A 23,916-nucleotide genomic window follows, 5' to 3' on the forward strand; every position below is an offset into this window, starting at 1 on the left:
AAGTGTCTCTGAGCTGGGAGCTTGTGCTACCGTCCATGGGTAGGGGGGCCCAGTACAGGCTGGTGCTTGCAGAGATGCACCCAGATAGTAGTGTCATTCCTCCCTGCCACTGTGGTTGAAGACAAGATTCCTGAATAGATTTATCCATAGTTTCTGCTATCCGTTGATCAGATTCTTGGCCTCACTCAAGTTATTTGAAGTGATTAGAGGGTACATCTATGTTAGGAAGTAGCTGAGCCCAGTAGGAGCAGATCAGCAGACAAAACCTTGGTACCCAGTTCTCTATATCTACTCCATGTACAGTTCACAGTTTTTGCTTGGAACTGGATTTATTCTGGTCCTCTGGACCAAACATTCCCAGCACTCAGCTGGTACAAAACCATCTGAAAGACCAGTTATTATTTCACACCTTTATGCCTTGGTTAGGTACTGGAGCACAACTGGTGCATATCTGGAGCAGAGATTCTGCTTTAACTTGAACGCGCACCAGTACCACCCTGCAGCCTGAAATGACGTGTGAGAGGTGGGGGAGTCACTTCAAAATCACAGTATGGTTCTGAACCAAAATGCTGTGCTAGGTGCAGCTGGAGGCTGGCAAAATGAGGATTCCCCAGCATGGAGGCAGGTTAAGACTGGTTGGGGATAAAAGAAAAAATCCCCATGGCCTTTAGTAGGACGGGGCCATAGCTCAGCTGGCAGGAATGAAAGCAGCTCTGCTGCTGCTCTGTCTGAAACAGGGGATGTCCTTGCAAAAAGCGAAGCATAAACAAATGTAATGACATATGAAATAAGAAATTCCTTCCTCTCATTGCTGTGGATTTTGTCTGTCATTGGCATGTGCTGTTAAAACTAATATAAAAACTTTGTCTGACTATATAAATTTCACTGGTGTGTGGCTGCTGGTGTGCCCTAGTTAAGTCCAGACCTTCTGGTAGGATGAAAGGTGAGGTGTGGCTTGCAGGCGTTATTTCTGGTTCCATCTTCCCATGTCCCAGGGTAGTGACAGAGGGGAAGCTGGGACCTGTGGCAGTGCTGCAGTGTCACCACCTCCCCAGGAGGCTTGAGCACACTCAAGAACATATTTATGCTGGTAAGATTACAGAATTGAGACTGAAGCATTTTTTCACCAGTTTACTCAGTGAGATTTCCATTTAAAACCGATAAAGTACAGGATGATCAGGGATTAAACATATACTGTGTTGAGGTAAATAGTTGGTTTGTGGCATCTATTTGGGCCAGACTCTATTCCAGGCTTTTCTGAGGTGCTTTATCATAGAATCATAGAATTGTTTGGCTTGGAAAAGACCTTTAAGATTATCAAGTCCAACTGTTAACCTAACCCTGCAAAGTCCACCACTAAACCATGTCCCTAAGCACCTCATCTGTCCGTCTTTTAAATACCTCCAGGGATGGGGCCTCAACCACTTCCCTGAGCAGCCTGTTCCAATGCTCAACAACCCCTTCCATGAAAAAATTTTTCCTAATGTCCAACCTAAACCTCCCCTGGTGCAACTTGAGGCCATTTCCCCTCGTCCATTTGCCCATTACCTGGGAGAAGAGACCCAACACCCACCTCACTACAACCTCCTTTCAGGCAGTTGTAGAGGGCCGTAAGGCCTCCCCTCAGCTTCCTCTTCTCCAGGTTAAACAACCCCAGTTCCCTCAGCTGCTCCTCAGAAGACTTGCGCTCCAGACCCCTCACCAGCTTTGTTGCTGTCCTTTGGACATGTTCCAGCAACTCAACATCCCTCTCATAGTGAGGGGCCCAAAACTGAGCACAGTATTCGAGGTGTGGCCTCACCAGTGCAGAGTACAGGGGCATGATCACTTCCCTGCTCCTGCTGGCTACACTATTCCTGATACAAGCCAGGATGCTGTTGGCCTTCTTGGCCACCTGGGCACACTGCTGGCTCATATTCAGACGGCTGTCAACCAGCACCCCCAGGTCCTTTTCTGCCAGGCAGCTTTCCAGCCACTCTTCCCTGAGCCTGTAGCGCTGCATGGGGTTATTGTGACCCTAGGGCAGGACCCAGCACTTGGCCTTGTTGAGCCTCATACAGTTGGCCTCAGCCCATCGATCCAGCCTGTCCAGATCCCTCTGCAGAGCCCTCCTCCCCTCAGGCAGATTGGCACTCACGCTGAATTTGGTGTCATCTTCAAACTTACTGAAGGTGCACTCAACCCCCTCATCCAGATCATTGATAGATACCTTGCTTTCCAAACATTATTGAAAGGTACGTATGCTAATAGTAGAGTTGTTTCTGGTCACTATGGAGGAACCTCCCAACATATGTCTATAACTAAACCAGAGGTGTTCTCTCTGTAATACAGACTAAATGCAGAATTTCCTTCAAATATATATAGGTGAGTGCAGTTGCACAGGGTTGTGCTATGCTTTCCAGCATCCCACATCATGCTCCTGGTTAGGCAGAGCTCCTCTCCGACCTCTTCCTTCTCTCTGATGCAAGCCCACCTCCTCCTCCTCCTTCAAACAGTGTCACACACTGCACGCTCCTTGGAACAGGGACAGGTTTTATCTTCGTGCCTGGACAATGGCTGAATGCACAGTCATTTATAAATAGGTCAATTTTTATCTCATTTTTAGCCCATAGAATTAGCTTTGCAAAGGAAGTAAGTGTGGGTGTGTATGTGAGGAGGGGTGTGTGTTGTTATTTTGTGGTTTTAGATGCTTGACAAATGTGTTACTTACTACCTTGTAACCAGATTAAAAAGTGCAGTGGAATGTAAGCATAAGTGGTGGTATGCAATGTAATTATGTCAGCAAATGAACCCTAGAACTGGTTATTTTGCTGTACCTGATCTTGGTCCTGGTTTTGCTTATACGAAAAAATGTAACCTGTATAAACTCTTTCATAGGAGGAGTAACAAATACTGCACAGTATCAAAACAGGCTCATGGTCTATGATCCTAAGCAGGTGGGTGTCTGTGTTGTATGTCTTTCTCTCATACATTTGGCTTCATACATGTCTCTTAGCAAATACATGCAATGATTCTGTAAGGCTGAAAATGCTGACCATTCGATTTAGTGGTGTTTTAAATGCATTTTGTACTGATGTGTGAGTTTAACAGAGCAATGGAGACCCTGGCTTTTTATTATATTTTTTTAAGCCTGTAGGTGTTAGAAACATCTAAATTAAATACAGAAATGTGGTTTAAATCTCCTGTATTTATCAGTATTTATTTTGTTTGTTCCTTTTCCTTTTTGTAATCCAGCAGCCCAGGGCAACATATGCTCAAAGTCAGTGTCACAAAACTGCTCCTTGTCATTGGCATTTCTTTTTTGAATTGCATATATGGGCTTTTTGTTTCCTGCATACTTCCAGGACTATACTACCTGGCCGTGACTTTTTCTGCTGGCTGCAAGGGTGCCTATCATTTCATTACCCAAGCACCTAAAATACCTTTTAGGGATTATTTCATACATTATGCATGTGTTTTGATTAGGTTAGCATGGCTCAGTAACCATCTCAGAGGGTTAGGGCATGGTTATGCCCTCTTGCTTGTGTTAGGAATTAAAAGTCCTAAGCTTGCAATCAGAGTTGCATAGCCTGACTTACACCCGCGTGGGAGAGTATTGACTTTTCTGTAGGACAGGGGCTTTGATCGCTGTATTTGGAACCAAGTTGTGCCAGGAGATACTTCTGTGTCGTTCCCACTGAGTTTTTAAAGCATAGCGCATACAGGTCCTGAAGCAGAAAGGAGGCAATGGCACACCTGCCTCTTTCTTTTTGAGGTACAGTTTTATGCATCCATTGTACACGTCCTGATTTGGTTCTAAATCCAAGTAGTAATTACAGGCAGCGCTTTTATTTTGCTTATGAGGGGGACACACTCTTACTTAGATACTGTTTCTCTATTGTGTATCTTTTGCTTTGATTCTTTATTCGTTGATGTGAAAGTTGCACCCCAAAATACCGGTGGCAGGGCTACTTCAGCGTGCCATGCCGACGATGAGAAACCCGGGCTGGCGTGTAAAGAGTTACAGAGGAAGTGTGCGCTCGCATTCTTCAAATGAGGTCCGCTTCGTGTTTGTACACACAAGCTCTTTTTAAAAATTCTGCTGGCATATTGTTTACGGTGGGTACTGGAAACCATCACATCTGCTTGCATCTCGCACAGAATCTCAATAACTCTATCATTCAGCACCAGCGCTTGCTTCTGCGCGAGGCCTTTGTGGCGAGTCGATAATGCCTGCCATCTGCCACAGAGCACACAGCTACCTGCCAACAAGCCGGCTGGGGTGACCTCTGCTTCCCCACCACTGATTAGTATTCACACGCTGGCTTATTAGAAATGACCCCACCAGGCCCCTCTGTTTCTTTGCCTTTGCAGTGCTTTGCAGCTCACCTGGCAGGCACTGCAGTGGAGGAAGCTAAAGATATAATCAGGGGATGCAGGCAGGCTTTGCAAAGCAGATGGTGTCTATAGTCTGGTGTTAAGAGACCGGACTACTAATGCAAACATTAATGCCTAATATTCAACTATTACACATTGAAATGTATAGCTATATATCGTGGAGGTTAAAAGGCAGTAGTGTTAGAGGCTCTTGAGTTACCGCAGGCGGTAGCACATGCAACACAAAGAATTTCCTCACAGGTTTTAACTTCCTTCACTTAAATAAATTAATCTCGTCCATTGCCAGGGTGTTTGATTTGGTAAGCGTAGCAGGAGCAATTGTTTTCTTAGGTTTAAAATTCTGTGCTTTAATCCCTCTTCTTCCACGTCCTCTTGCCCCTCTGCAGAACAGGTAGAATTCTTGAATGTTATTAATGGGGAAGAAAAATATGCAAGAGGATGTTACTTTGTAAGTGCCCACAAATAAAGGGTTAGCATTAAATGAAATACATGAATCATTTGAGAAGATTCTTTAGGAAATTATTTTTCCCTGTTGCTTCATTTCCCAAGGATAAGATCAAATAAGCTTCTGAATAACGAAAGGTAGAAGAATCTGTCTTCTCTCATGACAGAGCTAGTTGGTATGGATAATTTTAGCGCTGCATACAAAGGAGACATCTAAGAGTCTTGCTTAAGGAGGATTTGCTACTGAATTATAAAGAAGAAAAAAAGTTTTGAAACCTGATGAGCTAAACAGAAAAAATACAGAGCAAGAAATACTATTAAATTAATGAATTCAAATTTGAGAACTGTAAACCATGTGTTGACAGTCCAGTACATCTAGTCAGTGTTATGACCAACATGTATGTTTAATATGTGAACAACAGAGGTATATACACTTGTGATTTCTGGCCAAGGGTAAGGAGAACACTGCTAACATGCTATTATTACTGTACTACTAATATAGGTACGGCTTTGAGCAGTGCTGAGACAAGTTCTCTTTTCCTCTTTCCAGAATAAGTGGTTAAGCCGTAGCCCGATGTTGCAGAGGAGAGTGTATCATTCCATGGCTGCTGTCCAAAGGAAACTTTACGTGTTAGGTGGGAATGATCTGGACTACAACAATGATCGGATCCTGGTTCGGCATATAGACTCCTACAGCATAGATGCCGACCAGTGGACGCGTTGCAGCTTCAACATGCTGACAGGCGAGTAGTGTACACCAACAGAAGAAACTCACTACTGTTAGAATAAAACATCAATTCTTTTTCCTTTTAGATGCCTTTAGTATGTGGAACTCCATGACTTTGCCTCAATTGCCTCTGATTTAGGGGCTATCATTGGCCAACAAGACACTTGATTACTGTTCCAGTATTCGGTGTTCTATAAAACATTTGTCTTAGGACACTGTAGGATATTTTTTTAAGAAGGTGCACATAAATATGATTTAATTAAGCAAACAAAAATTCTTTCTTGTAGTATTACCAGTACTTATTTTTGATTCTCCAAAGGCTTGCCTGCACTGATAGATTTAGCTCCCTGTTTGAGTATTCAACAGGCAGATCCATCTCTACCATGATAGCATTTTGTAGTGCTTGCTGCTGGCATTATAAAGCATTGTCAATTAACCATCACTTATTTGTAAGCAATATCTTCTCAATAATTTACCCAAAAGGAGGTGCCTGTTGGAATTCTGTCAAGTCAGGGATGGCTCGAGTAACTCGTTTAGCTATGGATCTGTGAAGTTCCTCTTGACCATCATTAGGAGGAACTGTAACAGTGGCAACTTGCAAAGCACTGCAACTCACTGCCCCTGCCACCCATTCCACCAAACTTCGCCACCACTTAACACGATTCTCAGATGTACTACTCCCTCAAATCCTTGGGAGAGACAGGCATGTGACACTTTCTCAGAGTAGCACCAAGAGCAGCTTTGCAGAAGAGGATGCCTTTCCAGGACAGCAGTAACATTGGGGCCGTTCTCTTGTGCAGCAGACTCGAAGCTTAATTAGTAACAGTATTGGCTGCCAAAAAGTTTCAGCAGAGACTGCTACAGGAGTCCTAGAACTGAGCCTACCTCACTTCTCATCCTCTTCCATTTGGCGTTGCATTAGTTTCTGAGGTCTACCACTGAAAAGGATACAAAGGATCTAGGAACTTAACTAGAAGCTCAGGATAGCCAGAAACACCGTTTGGAGAAATGAACGTCTGACAAATAAGACAGTCACCTTATGTCACTTTTTTCCTGGTACATTTAAAAGCTGTTCTAGTGGCAACTTTGTTCGTTAGGATACTGCACTGGGTTTCTTAATCTCTGTGATCTGGAGAAGGGTTGCCGAGTTTCTGAGGCCATCAGAGTACTTCATGGACACTGAGGAGAGACGCATGGATTAAAAAGGAAGAGTAACAGACTGTCAAACACAACTAGTTTTTCATATCCCTTTTGCTCTCCATTTAATTATTATCTGGAGGAACGGAGAGCCTTTGAGAAGAACATAATCTGATTTGCAACTGCAGACACCCCCCTTCTGGAGCTGACCCTACACCACTAAATGCTGTGAAGGTAGTACCCTCTCCTCAGATATGACCTGGTGGGTTGTTTCCACAAACTGCACCTCGAGAAGCCATCTAAGCCTTTCTTTGCATCTCTGCAACTGATGGTATATGTGTCTGTTGCACTGTGTAGTGCAGGTTTTTTTAGGCCTGTATTTATCCTTCAAAACTTCCAGACTTGTTCAGGTGACCGTTGCTATGGGAATGAGCTTGCACAGCAGCTTCTGCAACGTTCGCCATGCTTGTACCTGGAGGAACAGGGGGACGAACAGGTGTGGGCAGAACAGGAGGGGCATTCAGCGCTCTCGGCCTACGTGTCTGTCTGGATGTGCATGTGTGATAGTAGCTGAGAGGCAGGTGGGGAGCTTGCCTATCACCTACGAAATACAGGCATACAAAAACCTGTGCCGCTGAGGAGACAGCAGATGGTCCCCGGCACAGCCTCAGTTTATTGCTCATCCAGGGTGTCTCTCCGGACAGCACCGTATGGGGCTCCCGCGGAGAGCAAAGCACAGCCCTCGTGCTTCACCTTCACTGCTGCACGTTGTGAATTCTGGAACAGTAAAGTTACTGCCGGGTGCATTTTCATGGTATGACAGAACTCCAACGTTCAGTGTTAAAAGGGTTAATTGAACACTGAAAGTGGTTTCCATTTCCTTTTTCGCTTTAGGTCAAAATGAGTCTGGAGTCGCCGTCCACAATGGTAGAATATATTTAGTTGGCGGCTATTCGATTTGGACAAATGAGCCTTTGGCATGTATCCAGGTGAGTGATTTAGGTTTCTTTTAAAGTCTTTTCCAATAATTTTGCAAGGATACGTTTTGCACAGAGGTTATTCAAAAAGGAAAATGCATGTGAAGTGGAGAGATTAAGGATGTTTCTTATGCAGCCATTGAACCTGCATAAACACAGAGGAAATGCTGTGGATATTAAAAATATTTCCAGATCAGCCATTAGATCCAATTAATCTAAGATATTCTAGTAAAACAGAGTTGAGGAGTCTCCTCTTTGGCAAGGTTTGGGTGAAATAGTGAGTGTATATATATGCTCAGGTTTATGCAATCAAGGTCAAAAGTTAAAAGGGTTGCAGAAATGGATGATGGGGCATGGGCTAACAATTTTTCAACCCATCTTGTGATTTTTTTTTTTTATTTTTTTTTTCTCTCCAAGTTGTCTTTCTGAAGAGCAGCCAGAGTTAACGAGTTGTTCTTTGACAAAGTTCAGTCAGCCTGCAACCTGCCCTAGCGCTTACGGCTTCAAAGCTTGAGTGGGAGTTTTTTGATCCCTGCTGTAGGCAATAGGTTGTCCAACAAACTCTTCTGCTCTCTCATCTTGTGTAAGAGCAGCTTACCTGCAGATCCATGGCTTTCAGATATTCCTGTACAGAAATTAGGAATTCTTATCTTTCTGCATTTTTCTGAGTGAAGCAAATCTGCATCACAGCCATCACTTTGTGACCAGCTGGGCAGTTAGACAGAAACTCGTTTACATCTCAGTTTCTGCACTTTTGCTGATAAACAACATTTTCATTAGCTTCCAACTAAGGATTTTAGGATTTCACCTCTAAACTGTCCCATAGGGCTAGAAGTTAGACTTAGCCTAAGAAGGGAATGTATTACATGTCAAGCTGCTGGTCTTGTAATGAACACTTATTAGCAAGAGTTGTAAAATCTTGATCATGCAAGATGAGGAGTTAAAACCATGTTCTCGTCATTTTTTTTTTTTCACTAAACTGCTGGGTACCATACCTAGCAATTTTTATTGGAAGAATTCATTCAAACTGGCTTCCATAGCTGACATACAGCGCTTCAGATGGAGTAACAGCACAGTATCAAGGCAGTGGCTGTACTCTACCAACACGCTCATTTATAATCAGCAGGTTCTTTGCCGTATTGCACCTGGGTTTAAATACTGCTTAGAGACAAGTGAAAATGATCCTGGGATCTTGCTCTCTTAAATGGACATTTGTCCACATCCCCAAACTAGTTGTGAACTGGCAGCCCACCCAAGACCGTCCCCGCATTAAAGGAAAAAGTAGAGCGAGTGCTTTGGCAGAGCTGTGTGTGCTGCCCCTTCTCAGTTGTTGGCAGTGTGCCTACCTTTAACCAGTTAAACTACCCCTTTTATCTTCAAATTCAGCAAATTTGAGGTTGCTCTCTCATTTGGAAGAAAAAAAAATAATCCACTTTTTCCATATATTTTTTCATTTTCTTCAAGTCACTCATTTATTTGGCCTTTCTGACTTTGATAAGAGCTCCCTTGCTCTCTGTATACCCCTAAGCTGGCAAATGCTTCATACTTTGTGGTAACAGTAGCGCTTCTTTGCAGAGTACCCTCCTTGCATGCTTGCACCTTCTGCTGCCAGGCAGCAGGCTCCAATGGCGCTGCCGGCTACTGGGTGCCTGAGCTGGGATAAGATTTGGCCGATGATCACAGCCATGAATCACCAGATCCATAAATACAGCCTAAAAGTGATCTGAAATTACATTTCTGGTGGGATTAATGGTACCTATATGCGGTGTGTGCCAGCAAACTTTTTTCAGCATTCTTCTGTGATCTGTGATATATTTTGTACACTTTGGCCTGCAGGTGCTGGATGTTAGCAAGGAAGGGAAGGAAGAGGTGTTCTATGGCCCTACGCTCCCCTTCGCTTCCAACGGAATAGCAGCATGCTTTCTTCCAGCTCCTTATTTCACGTGCCCCAACCTTCAGACTCTGCAAGTGCCTCACCACAGGATCGGCACAATGTGAGACACAAAACATGCACTTCATAAAATCAGAAGTGGAGGGAGGAAAAAAAAAAAAAAATCAATCCCTGTGTATGGAAGGGTTTCTCTGGATCAGCGAAAAGGATCAATCCACACGGGCTGCTGCTTTACCTTCATACATTTGTCTTAAAGTCGGATCACAATAGGCAGGAAGGAAGCTACAAAAACTGTCTGCAGTTTCTTTCCTCTGCCTCAGATGCAGAAGCATATACGTGGCAGCATTTGGCATTTCTGCTGGTGACTACTTGCTACCTGTCTCTATTTCATTTCCTTATGCAACTTCATAAGGCGTTGTGAGTGCTCTCAGCTCCTCCCGGGGCTGCTCCTCTTTTGGAGTCCACACGTTGGGTTGTTCACCAATGGCACTTTCAAAGCTGATCGAAAGCTGTGTTTATGTTGACAAAGATGATATTATACTATGGTAATTATGCAACTTACTTGATACCTTTGGCAAAAAGAATAACAAATGTGTTGACTTCCAATTCCAAACTCCATCATTTACAGTTTCTCATTTAATACTTCATTTGAAATTTAAATACTGCAAAGCAGATTAAAACAAAAATAAAAACCAAACAAGCCCTTATAGTATAGGAGGAACAGATAAAAATTGTCTCAGCTGAAAGACAAAGACACCGAAGCGAATGTTTAAACCCAAGTCTGAACTGAATGTGCTTGTCTGAGAATCTAAGGTTCATTTGGGATGTCATTTACCAAGGTCTACTATCAAATAAATGTTACCTTCTGTCATATGATCAATTCCTCCTGACAGCTGCAGTCTTTTAACGGTGGAGAACAGCCTCTTTACTGTATAATTAAAATGTGCCATTTACTTAATATTTTTAATACCCAGTTTGCAAGGGGTCATCACATTTACAATTATCAACGAACAGTCTCATTTTGTCCAACATATGGTCCCACAAATCACTGGTCTCCAGAGGCTAAACAGGTGTAGAACAATGTCAATATTTATTTATTTATTCTTTCAGTTTATATAGTGTCTCCCCATCCCATACTCCACGCGTATGCCAGTTCACAATAAATACCCTAACCTGTTATATTTTGGCTTTGCTTGGCTACTGCAGCCCCTGTCTCTTATTTCTGTCTTTTATTTACATATCTAACAACAACTTTGATGTTTGTAAATATTAACCAAGCATGTAATTAAATCTTTCTCTATTTATGATTTACGGGTACTCTGCACTTCTCTGCTTTACCTACTGATCTGTTCCCTGCCACCCTGCTATCTGAGCAGACCTATGAAATTCCTACCGACGCTCATGCAAATGCCACGTGCAGAATGAGCCCCAGCAAAAGCCTGCGCTTGCTGGACAGGAACAGCTTTGACTTCATCCAGTGAGCAGTGATTCCAAATCAAATGCATCTTTTAACTTTTAAGGCTCTGGTTAGTGATACGGGGGGGGGGGAACTCTATCACTGGTTCCGTCTCCAGCTGGGCAGTGTACTCGTGGAACATCGCCTTTGCTTTTCCAGTAATTTCCAGGTTAGAAAGTTTTGTGGGGTTTTTTTGCTGAGCTTTCTCACTCTCGTTGCACGGAGCAGAGCTGCAGCTTGCAGCGTCTTCGCCTGGCACACCAACCTGAGCACTGACAGCGTCTCCCTCTGCACGCAAAGCAAGCCTACACCCAGGCAGTGCTTTTCTCTAACTGCATGGGAGCTGTATAGGCTGTGCATCAGGAATTTGGTTTTGGTTTTATTCCTCTGATCTCCTGGAAATTGGCATGCAAGGGCCAGCTCTCCGAACAGGCCATTTACGCTTTAAAAATCTGACTGCTCTCCTGTATGGGCTGCAGGGCCCAAGCCTGGCAAGTATTTGAAGTTCTACTTATGCCTGACTTGCAGGGACACAAGCGTTACGTGGCTCGTTTTCAAGAGGAGTGTGGCTAAATAATCAAAAGGTGAGTGTAGTGATCCTGGGGGCTTTGAGCCTCATCCTGGAGGTACCGCACCAGGTGAGTGAGCAGCTTCTGCTCGGGTGCAGAACTTGCTATTTCCCAGGTGGTGGGAGAATTAATTTCTTGGCCTTTGTAAAGCCAGACAATAGTGCAAAGTATGCTTTGTATGTCCCAACTTAGTTTTGAGGCTTTTATTCCTAGGCCTCATAGCTTACCACAGCTGTAGCTATGAAATCATTTCTAAACCGCTCCTTGTGGAGAGCAAGGGATTACGATGGATCTGGCCGGCTATTGAGCGGCGGCAGCAAGCTGCGACACAGGCCGGGCTTTGAGCAGCGGAGGGGGGGCAGCTTCCTTCTGCAAAGCAGCCTGTGCCTCTTGGTTCAAGGACTGAAAGGCAGGAGTGTATGGCAAGAAAGTTATTTATCATGTTCGTTCTGCCCTTTCAACACTTTCACTGTTCCAGTCGGTATCACCAATTGTCTGTACTGGTGAATAGCAGTTTTAAACAGCTGCGCGAGTGCATTAAATTAGTTAAGGATACCACAGCCACAGAGCCTCAGGACAACACATATGCTCCTATTAGTGCCAGGATTCTGCTCTGGCTCTTAATCAGCAGGCTCCAGTGATTACAGAGAAGTCTTTTGTGGCAACCTCTTAGCCCCTAAGTTGTACCAGGCTTTCCTATCTGGGTCTTTTTGCTTTTTTTTGCAGGACCTATGGGAGAGATGGGGGTGCTTTGCTGCACCTGAAGTCAGGAAATGCCATGTAGCCCTTGCCACGTGAGCAAAAGAATAGTTATTTATTGCCAGGTAAGAAAAGAGAAGGGTGTGGATACAAGAGCAGGCAGAGAGCGCGCTGGTGCCAGCAGGGGCTCTGCTCTGGCTGAGGGCTCTCTACCAGGGAGGCGCAGGGAGTGGGAGAGCAAGGCTGGGCTTCACCTTGAGTCCTGCTGGCAAAGACTGCCCAGAGAGCTGAAGCTTCCGAGTCGCTGTGTCCTTGCTCTGCCATCTTTCTCTTTAGTATCCCTGCCTTCTGAAACTGCACCAGCTACAGGCTCCTGCGTGCCAGCTCCAGATCCGCCTCTGCTGTTCTAAATTTTGTACCATTTTTGGCAAATATAAACCTCTGAACCCTGCCTAGCCTACCAGTTTGAACCACCAAAATGCAGTTGAGCTCAGTTTTTCCACAGAGCCTTGAAGCTATCCATAATAAAAATATTTCCCCGCTCGATGGTTCAGCTACCAGAGTCAGATCAGCACAGAGAGCAGCTGCCTACAGAAGACGCTCAGCTTCCCGGCTGGGACCTGCAAGGCAACGGCGCAGGCTGCAACCGGTAAGAACTCCCTCCTGCTCCAGGAAATCCTTACAAGTGAACAACGCGGCAGCAGTTATTACCTGTAGAGTTCTGTGCATTTCCTTAGATTTAGAGATTAAAGCTACTCACATCTGCAACTAGGCTTTTGGGCCACAAGGTCTGGAGAGCCTTTGTACTTTTATGCCTGTCCCGTGATCTCCTTTTTTGGGCCATTCCCATGAAGGGTAATATTTCATCCTTTATAGAGCATCCTTTGCGTTTGAGTCCTAAGGAAAGCTATCAGCTCTTCCTAGCTGTAAATAACCACAACGGCAATCAGCTGCTTTGTGCTTTTTATCCAAAAAAGACACCGTTTCCATTAGCAGCAGCACCAACAGCTTCTTCTGCCCCGCTGGTCTCTATGGAGCGTTCCACACCCAAGCACCGACCACAGAAACACTTATACGCTGCAAACCAGCGTGCAGCAACTCTGCTGTCCCTGCATTTCTAGTTGTTGGTTGTGATTTTTCTTCTTAAATTAGCAAGCTTTCAGGGAAAGTACCTGGCTCTTAGAATAGTTCAAACTCCTGTAACTCCCTTTCCTCTAAGTTTTGCCTTCCCTGGTTACCCTCCCCCAAACCTGTACAGACATTTAGTACATCAGTTGCAGAATCACGGAGAAATAGATAATTGAATATTCACACATGCAGAAACAACACAGGCAGAATGTGGAACAATGTGAAAACAAGCGCAAAAAGAGGCGGCATCTGTTTATTGAAAATTAGAATGTAGAATAAATTAAGAGGGCAAGGTTAAAACACTTCATCTGCAGGCAGAGTTTGTCGGGGAGGAAGGCTTTGCAGGAAGTTTAGCACACAGACCATATAAAGGGCTTATACAGTTTAATTTTTGCAAAATGGGCTTTTAATTTTTTTTTTTTTTTTCCCCAAGGACACATTTTAAAGGGGGAAAAAAAGTGTCCACATAAAGAATGGTTTTCCAATCTAGATGATTATATATAGTTGTTTCACAGTAATGCCAGAATTAAAACGCCTGTTAACTCTTACTGTGGGTGAGTAGGCTGTGTTGCAGTGCTCCAAATACTGAAGAAGAGAGGAAGTATTTTCAGCAATACCCTCGGTTCATGTAAGTGAATGTTGTGCTAATTTTTCCACCAGTGCCAATACAGGTCACATTGCCCCTTTCTAAAATGAATTACGAATTTAGCAAACTTGAATTTTTAATATCTGTTTGGGTGACATTCTACAGGGAAGAGAGTAGATCCAAGATAGCATTTGATGGACTGAGAAATGCAGTGAATTTGGTTGTGAGATCTGGAATTACCCTGCTGGCCTTTTCCAAGGCCTGCAAAGACACCACATCTATGAATAGAGGACCTGAGTTTTATAACTGGCTTTGTTTGCTTGTCTGTTTGATGCGTACCTTCCCATTTCGTACATTAAGCCTGCAAGAGGTTCACCATCTTAAAGCTGCTCAAGTAGACAAAAGCCATATCCTAGTCATTCATCATAAAACATGCTTAATTATGCTAGGACATATTGACACTGCATCAGATTTTTAATCGTCAACATAATTTTATAACCATTGCTAACAGATGGGCTGATTACACTGAATTTGAGTTTTAAGTAATAGTTAAAAATTATAAAATATGATTAAACTGAAAATACCCATGCATACATAATTTTCAGAAGCTACCAAAAGAAGGAAAAACGGAGCACGATAAAACCTCTTTTCTGTTTCCTGAGGGAAATGCGGTGCATCTGGGTGGACGGATATCAAGGTTTCTTAACTGACTCGGTAAGCAGCATGTGCTATGGGCAGCTCTGCTTCTCTGCAATTACAACAGACAGGCAGAACCTGGAAAGAGGAATTCCACAGGCCTGCTGCTCTATTCCAGCGTAAAAGACACAACTTTTTCTATTTCAGAAGCTGTTTCTTAGTTGTTCAAGATCCTTAAGCATGCAAGCCTTGGAGAGGAAGGCCCGGCGAGGGCAGGGTTGGCTTATGACATCCACTTTAGGACAGAGCTGGGAAAGCCTTCGGGTCACCTACATCAGGAGCAGAAGCACTTGCCTGGTTGGGTGTGGCATGTGGGCAGGTGCTGGCTGAAAAGAAGGAGAGTTCTTAGCAGCGCTGGTGCTCCAAGCCTGCGCGAGGACGCAGAAGCCTGAAGGAGCTGGGTAAAAGGAGCAGAGCTGCACTGGTGTCTGTCTGTCCAAATACCAGTGGTATTGGTACTGACACTCAATATGCAAGGAGACTGTGATTGCTCTGTGAGCCTCGGGTTGGTACATGACTGGCTGGTAATACCAGAAGCGTCTACTGGTTTACGTTTTAACTTAAATCTTTAAGACCTAAAATGCTTGCAAAGCATCCATACAAACTGGCAGGAAGACGTGCTCAGAAGTGTAAGTAAGGTATAAGTAAGTTTAACATTAGGGAGTCATTGAGGTGCTCAAAATTATTCTTAGCCGCTGTCCAAAGTCACCGTGTGCACGAGCATCTGCTGGCTAAAGCCTACAGTGATATTTTCAGCTGCCACAGAGCCAAGCTCCATGCTGCCGGGCTCTCGCTCCCTGGCAGAACAGCCCAGTTGTTGCTTCTGCTTTCACACTTCTCCTCTGCATACGGGGTCCAATGCAGACCCCTCAGCACACCCCCACCCATTTCAGCCTGGCACAAATGACCATGGGGGTGAGGCTTTGGTGACAGGAGACTATGAAAGCAAGCTTGGCAGGGGATGAGTTCCCTTTCAAGGACACCACTTACTGGCAGGTGGAAGGCTTACCTGAGTTACAGCAAGGCTCTATCCTTTTGTTTATTAAGCAAAGTGAAGAGGCAGACTTTGCATCTATACGCAGAGGAACTGCTCCTGTTGGTGGTAGCAACCAGCGTAAAAGCTTTCCAGGAGCTCCTGCTCTTTAGCTTAAGCAGTTCTCTGTGCATTGCATAGGGAAGCTAAGCATTTGTACTGTGTTTAAACCAAACTGTTCATGTGTAAAATAATACAGAAAGCTTTCAGTTAAATAATGTTCATTGTCTGTCCTAAGTACCCTTCATACAGACAGCATCTACCATAATGTTCATTGTCCTAAGTACCCTTCATACAGACAGCATCTACTAAGACATAATACATAATTTCTTTTAGTTCATGGGTGGCTTTCAGTCTTTTTCTCTATTGTACTTAAATTCAGCACTTACTTTCTTCTTTTCTCCGAACTGATTTTGGACTGTTGTTTTGGTGTATCCTTGGTAAGTCAGTCTAGACTAACACTCTGCAAGCCTTCAGCTCGTTAGTATCATCAGAACTGTCAGTCACATCTGCAACTGTCCATACCAAATAATTAGACTAAACCAGATTGCCCATTTGGCAGTGGTTGATGAATACAATGCAAAAATGCTTTATTTCTGTTCGCGTTAACTTTTTGTCAGAGAAGAATGATAATTTCCAGACTGTTTACATTAGTTTCTCATGCACCAGGAGCTGTTACACATTTACATAAAGCTCTGTGTTTTCAGAAACTTCCAGCCACTACAGATAGTACTAAATATGTCTTTAACAATCTACTAAACACATCATGAAATGTTTTGTTATAATATCTGCTCTATCCTTTGAAAGTCAAAAGTAAGAGAGACATCTGTTCTGTAAGCTACTCAAATTTCAAAGACATCTCTATTAATCGCTCTTGAAGAAGGGGTTTTATTTATTTATTTTTTTTTTAAAAAAAAGCTTTTTAGAAGCACAATCCTCTTTGAGATGAATTAAAACTCCTCCCAGGTACAGGAGCTTACAAGAAGCTGCAGTGAAAGTTCAGTAAGTCACCTCCATAATGAAAAGAACCTCCACGTTCTGCACTATTAAGTAGCCTAAAGAGGCTTTTAGCTACTGCATGATCTGAAGGAACGGTAGCCAATTTAGGCAAAAAGATTATCTAGTTTGTCTTGGTAAGATCAGTGTAATGAAAGAGAAGCTGCTCTGAACAAGATTTTAGGGATATTTTTGTGGAGCTATTAGACACAAAAATAATCTTTCCTTCCCATTAATATTGCAAAGTTAAAATTTGAATAACTTTAAAAGTAAGCAGCCTGTTCACCAGTGTTGCCATTATGGCAAACTTATGACTCCCAAAGTCCAGTGAGCACTTTCAGAAATACAGGTTATTGAGGGAAGTGAAAAGTGTGAATGCCACAGGTGTTAATGAAAGTCCTGAGACCTTTAGGCGAAGAAAAAAAAAAAATGTAGAAAAAGTTACAGAGCTAGATCTGTCCTGGAAAGACCCAAAAGATAATCCATACCACAGCAAAATATTTGGAAGAGCCAGCTTTCCAGGCAAACAGAAATAATGCCTAGCCTATGAGCAATGGAATAAATTCCCCAAACAAATATTTTCTTTAAAAGTCTTTGGAAGTCCTCTCTCCTTTTTTCTCAGACCATTCACACCTCGTCTAAGTTAAATGGATAACTAACAGTGTCATGGCTAATAAAAAGACGGTGGGATCACTGTAAGTTATGGGTTAAAATTAAGAAAATAATAGTATTGAAGAGGACAGGAAATCTGAGCCTACCTTTTCGCATATCGCCCACAATGACAACAGAAGAGATTTTACACTGGAATCTGAAAGACTTTAATGTTTTAATACAGGTGGAAGGTTAAGACAGCTATATACATTTTGTGCAACACATACACAAGCCCTCTCTTCACAAACTATAGCTCTACCATACTGGCGTAGCTCCTGGCGAATGCACTGCATTCAACAAGTTCAGTACTAGAGATCACCTTTTTTTCCTCCTACTAAAATAATAAATTAGAAATCACAAAGTTATGATTTTCTTAAGAACACACTGAATAAGATTTTCAAACGTACAGCGTTAAGAGAGTCAGGTCTCACTCAATGTGAATCGAGTTGTGAAATTACTTTGATTCTCTGAAATACAGGCTCTGCTCATGTAGACGTTTTAACACGTAATAGATTTGCTGTAGCTTTCAAATCGCCATTCAACAAGATATTGAGAGTTACACTTCAGATGCATGACAACATTTAAATACCACAGAAATTATTAAAATTAATACATTACTGGGGGGGACCCCACAAAATTGAGAAATGTAACGAGAAAGAACTTGGCTAGTGTGTTGTAGAGTGCAGCTTGCTTTAAGTACTGGCAGTGTCGGAACACTCAAGAGGAAATGATTAATCACCAGCACACTGCTAACCTGTCTCATGTTCCAGTTTTTGTATCTCTTCTTGTCCAGCCTCTGTGAGGTGAGATAAGAGTCTTTTATAGGCTTCTCTGTTGAAAAAAACCCAAAAGAATGTAACATGTTACTTACTTACACAATATCTCACACATCCTAGGAGTAAAAGCACATAATTCCCAAGCACATTGTTTACATACTGGGATATTAAAACACACTAACTTTCTTCCTGTCCCTTCCCCCCCCACCCCCCCCAATTAGTTCAGCTGCCTTACTTGCTGTGAATTCTTAGCCTGGCCAGGTTGGAAGAAGAATAAGGATTGCATTGTTTATGGCTACAAGTGGAGTGAAGATGCTTGGAAGTTTATTTGTTTAGTAAAAAGCTGTGAAATAGATTTTTTTTTTTTTTTTTTAAAAAAAACTGTAAAACATGGAGTTTCCAAGGCTTAGATGGGATTGGCATTCAGGCTTCATCATGTTTGCTTTCCGATTTCTGCATTAGAAAGCTCCCTGTGACTCATGCTGCAGCACAGCGACGTGAGCCACAGGCAGCGGGGTGCAGACTGGCACCGACACAGATTTTGACCATCGTCCCCAACAAAGGGCAAGGACCGCTTTAAAATAAACCTGGAATTCAGAAGGGGGCTGTCACTCAAGTGGGTTTTCCAGAAGAGTGCATATGCATTGGCCAAACTTTTCACCTGAAGTTTATTCTAATACTCTCCAACCTAGACAGTATAATTATTGTTACAGTACTGCCGCTGACATTTAGGTCTATTCTAATTATATGGCTTTTTCATGAAATGTTAACAGGAGAAACAAAACCGCCGCTTTCATACTAGTTCCTTGCAATAATAATACTGGACATCACCACTATAAGCACAGCTCCAAGTACTCCAACTGTACTCTGGGCTGCATCGGGAGAAGCGTGGCCAGCAGGTCGAGGGAGGTGATTCTGCCCCTCTACTCTGCTCCGGTGAGGCCTCACCTGGAGCCCTGCGTCCAGCTCTGGAGCCCTCAGCACAAGAAGGACATGGAAGTGTTGGAGCGGGTCCAGAGGAGGGCTACTAAAATGATCCAGGGGCTGGAGCACCTCTCCTATGAGGACAGGCTGAGGGAGTTGGGCTTGTTCAGCCTGGAGAAAAGAAGGCTGCGGGGACACCTGCTTGTGGCCTTTCAGTACCTAAAGGGGGCCTATAGGAAAGACGGGGAAAATCTTTTTAGTAGGGCCAGCTGTGTCAGGACAAGGGGTAATGGTTTTAAACTAAACCAGGGCAGGTTTAGACTAGATATAAGGAAGAAATCCTTTACAATCAGGGTGGTGAAACACTGGAAAGTTAGCGGTGTCTCTGCTCACTGCAGGGACTAGATGACCTCTAGGGGTCCCTTCCAACCCAAAACATTCTATGATTCTATATATTTCAGGAAGCTCAAACAACCTGTTTTGGGGTTTTTTTTTTTCATATTTCATAGGTAAAGGGATGAATTTTTCCTTATTAACAGTATAAAAAAAAAAGATTGGCTATGAAATACATTATCAAAAGATCAAAAGCAAATAGCATGAAAATCCTGCTCCTAATGGTTCTTCACTCTGACTTCAGGTGGATTCCCTTAAATAAAAGCAAATGTATTTGTTGGTAGAGGATAATAAAAAGTGAATAATGTAATTACAAATGAGTTAAATGCATTTTTCATTAAATGGAAAATTAATATCCTTTGACTACCCTTGGGTTTTTTATAGCCCAGGCCAGGCTGACGCACACCTCAAAACTTCTCCAGCTCCAGGCTGGAGGACCTGCCCTTGGAGTTGTCCCAGTGCATGCATTAAAGCAAACGCCGAGGCTGGTTCCTTGCCCAGACCACACGAGGGTCAAGGGCCAGCCTTCCAGCGAGCAGAACGAACCGGAGGAGCCCCTTTGGCTCGGGTGCTGCACTGGGCAGAGCTTCCTGGGGTTTTGCAATAGCGTTTATATTATATAGGTGCTGAAACTTCACTGCTGCATCTGCACCCGGCGGGGCCACCATCTGTGCAGAGCTGCTCACCTCATCTGCCACTGCCTCCTCCTAACGCCAGATGGACTCACAAGTCAAATATTTCTGCCCTAAGCTCTCGGGGGCAAAGGGAGCAAGCGTGAGTCTACTGTGCCAATCGGAGAGAGGGGGCCAGCCTTTTCTGGACACCCACCACTCTTGTATGTCTGTATTATGAGAGAACTCTTGAAATTAAGCCATGGGTCTTTCTTTTCCGAGCAACTCGGATTGTACCTGATTATACCGTAATTTTAGAAATGACCCATAAAGTCCTCTAGAACAGGGACTGGTAGGAAAGTTGTTTGGGGCAGGAATTCTTCTTTCTTTATTTTGTTTTGCAACATAGAGTGTAGTGAGCAGAGCCAACCCTGCTTCACAGAAATTCTACTGGAGCCTGTAGCCCTAGTCTCAAAACATCTCTGGAAATATTTAGCCAATATTGATGGCTTAAAACCATGGAAAGCCTGAGCAAAGGGAGATTTCTGGCTGAACACATTTAAAAATCACTCATTTTTGAGTGCCTGTGCTGCTGTCTTAACATCGCTTTCTTTCAAGAGAATAAACCTCTACCGCTCATTGTCAAAAAACAATATTAAATAAAAATCAAACCTCTGTGCAGCATTTCTTCCAAGACCTTGTTTGTGCTCTGAATCCTTCAGAGACTGTGTGATTGTGGGAATCAGGCTGGTAACGAACGTCTGATCCAAGACTGCCACTGTTTCGAGTATGCTGAAAACCCGGTGATCATACACGGCAGTATACTCCTGGATAAACTGCCTGAGGGGGACACAGAGGCATTTAATGCAAGGTCAGAACTAGATGCAGAGAACATGCCAAGAACAACTGAAGAGTCTAATCAGAACGAGCAATCTGGCTGCATGGCAATTTTCGTATTGTTACACTGCAATACTCTACATGGAATACTTCCTCTAAACGAAGCCATGCTTTTGAAGGCGAATGCTAAAAAAACCCCCACGTTTATTTTAAAGCAAATTGTCAGGATTCTGCTGCTGTTCCCACCAGGGCTGATCTGTTCCAGAGCACTTCACTTTGTAACGTGGCTGAAAGCAAAACTAAAACATGTATTTATTATTTAATACAAAATAATAATAATATTTTAAAAAACCCAAACACAAGGGGAAAACAAGAGATCTAGATTCAAGCCTGCAGAAATCATGTTAGCATTTCTTAAAAAGCTCCACCGGACCTTAGGCAGGCCAGACCACTGGATGGAAGTGCACCCATTTGTCTTACTCAGGGTTTGGGGCCTGTAAGATCACAGATTACATGCAAATCAGCAGTAACACACCCTAGGGATGAAACCACGCACGGGAGCCTGGCAGGCCACAGAGACCTGTTCTTATTTCAGCGAGTCTCTCTAGAGCTTTCATCTAAGACATGACCCAAGACAGCAGCAGTGCTTAGGTTTGCAAAACGTCTTCAGGTCTCGGGTCATGCAGCTCTTCTACTCTATCCATGTGAGAAACTGGATTCATTTTGCAGAGATATGGAATAAATATAGTTTATAATAATCTATTACTTATTTGTCACAAAATCAATCAAAAAACCCAAAAGCTAAGCTGCTTGTATGAGGATTCGATCTCTGTTATATACACTTCAAATTAGGCAGGCACATCTTTCACAGCACCTGACACTGACCATCCGCGTTCATGAGGAGTTCTTCCCACTGCAGCAGCAGTATATATATATACACAATATACCTAGATATATAGCATAGATCTACTATATACCTTTCAAAATAGTACTTAATCCCTCAGAATGCAGGTATGATTACCTCTTCTACTTTCTTGCTGTGGATTTTTGGCCAAGCTATGTTTAAAACCAGTGCCAAAAGCACCATTATTGAAATACCATAAACAAGTGGCAATGCTGTATGCTAAGGATAATTATTTAAAAAAAACATGTTTGCTGTCAATTGGCTTGCAGTAGCTTCACTGCCAGTCGGCATATTTTCCAGTTACCTAAACACAGAAGTCAGCTGGGTGGCACGTTCTCCTCCTGACCCTGCTTGGCAGCCTTCTACCATGGACTGTACAATGTCTGTAGATAATTTTTTAACTGAAAAAGAAAAATCACAAGATTCACACAGAGCTCTTGAACTGACCATCTGGAGAATGTCTTTCATGAAGACTACAATTTTTAAATGAGAAAAAAAAAAAAGGTTTTATCTTACTTTGATGCAAGGGAAATGACTGTAAGAGCAGTTAGGTAGATTGGCTATAAGAATAGAATGAATCGCAGATTTATGCAAAAGTCTTATTTTCACCACTATTATCCTTTAAACACAGATTTTTAAGTACACTGTGGTCTCCTTAAGTCAAAGCAAAGAGACACACACTTAGTGGAAATGGAGATTTCATTTAAGTTTAAGCTCTGCTTGTATTCTTTAATCCTATTTGATTTAAAGAAAAGCAGTCATGGCATTATATCCTGCCAAAGCTATACAGATCTACTCCTCATTTTCAGTGGTGGGTATTGTTCTGAATTCCACCCTACCTCCCTCTTTTTTTTTAAGGGGGAAAATACCCCCATAAACTCCCACTATTTTCTTCCCCTTAATTGTTTCCAAATAAATATTCCAGCTGCAAGATGCAGCTCTTCCTTTATAAAGGTAGGACTGGGCTGCAAGGACTTTTCTACAAGGCTGTGGTGGAGCCCTTGTCTAGGCGGGCAGTGAGCTGGTGGCCACTGCCACAGAAGACACTCGGCTCATTCTGCTCCACATTGGGTACTTTCAGCTTCAGGCAGATATGGCTATCTGATGGCAAAAGGGGGGAGAAAGGTGTGCGTGTGATGATTCAGCTCATTTCCTAAGCATACCTCGTCCTTGAAGCTTTTATAAAACCGAATCAAAAAGTACTTTATTAGACAAAATTCCCAGGAGAAGTCAGAGGTGAATGCCCATTTTGCTTAATGCCTCTACTGGTAGCAAGAAGTGGAAATTTTGAGCTTAGGCACGCATGCACATTCGTTATACAACCATGGGGTGAACAGAGGAGTGCTTTGTTTTTTAAGAAGCTAAAAATAAAGAAGTTCTCACTACCAAACAAAGCCTGCTAAAAGAAGAAAGCAAGCTCAAAGATGCCTTCAGAGAGCAACATGCTACTTTTCATCCATTTATAATGCCTCTGTGGGGGGAACATACACTAGTCTTACTTGGTCTCAAACCTTTAGGTGCAAGAAAACTTCCATAGTTACCAAGTCTGACAGAAATGAGATGGGAAGGATGAGGAAAAAGTAAATGCTCTTCAGATTCCTGAGAAGCTGATCATCAGTTCACCAGAGCACGAAACAAGGCAGGGCTTCTCTGCCTCTTGGGGGCAGAAGTCGCAGCCCGGTTAATGAAAAAAGAAACCTTGTCCAGTTTATCTGGCCAAAGCATCTCATTCACCTCATCTAAGAGTCTTAAACACTGGCATGAAATGAAAGATGCTCAGCAGTACAAGAGTCTTACAGGCATGCAGAGAAGTATCAAAGGCAAACGAGCAGCTCACCTTGTAGCTCATTAACCAACACCATGCATTTCAACACGGCCGGGAGAACTAAGTCCACGTCACATAGTCCAGCGCTCTGGGTTCTCTGAAGTACTTCGAGAATGAAAGCAAGAACTGAGGCCAAGCGAGGAGGTGGAGCGTTACCTTTGAACTGCATGAAGTTTTCACTGGGAAGACAAAGAAAACCAAAACAGAGTCTATATTTTGTGGGTTTTTTCCATCCAATGTGAGCAGCATACACCTTAAAATAACTTTGTGATATTTCAG

At 43.1% G+C, this 23,916-nt stretch overlaps 2 protein-coding genes across 8 annotated transcripts in view; one reads left to right on the forward strand and one right to left on the reverse strand.

Moving 5' to 3' along the window:
• The window catches only part of KLHL32 (kelch like family member 32), a 101,307-nt gene extending 91,647 nt beyond the window's left edge, over positions 1-9,660 (forward strand). For 5 of the 7 annotated variants that reach the window (XM_009649054.1, XM_009649059.1, XM_009649056.1 and 2 more), the window contains 4 exons: positions 2,878-2,936; positions 5,372-5,564; positions 7,580-7,674; positions 9,499-9,660. In XM_009649054.1, the coding sequence (XP_009647349.1) occupies positions 2,878-2,936; positions 5,372-5,564; positions 7,580-7,674; positions 9,499-9,660 (509 nt within the window). The remainder of the gene's footprint in view (positions 1-2,877; positions 2,937-5,371; positions 5,565-7,579; positions 7,675-9,498) is intronic. The other 2 variants (XM_035888772.1, XM_035888773.1) reach the window with 1 other exon arrangement.
• Positions 9,661-18,038: 8,378 nt separating this feature from the next.
• Positions 18,039-23,916, reverse strand: part of MMS22L (MMS22 like, DNA repair protein) — a 94,723-nt gene continuing 88,845 nt past the window's right edge. The window contains 4 exon segments of the mRNA XM_009649028.2: positions 18,039-18,198; positions 20,744-20,911; positions 22,117-22,213; positions 23,650-23,816. Coding sequence (XP_009647323.2) covers positions 18,117-18,198; positions 20,744-20,911; positions 22,117-22,213; positions 23,650-23,816 — 514 coding nt within the window. The 3' untranslated portion in view covers positions 18,039-18,116.

The sequence above is a fragment of the Egretta garzetta genome, unplaced genomic scaffold (genome assembly GCF_000687185.1).
Source record: "Egretta garzetta isolate BGI_Z169 unplaced genomic scaffold, ASM68718v1 scaffold231, whole genome shotgun sequence".
NCBI lineage: Eukaryota > Metazoa > Chordata > Aves > Pelecaniformes > Ardeidae > Egretta > Egretta garzetta.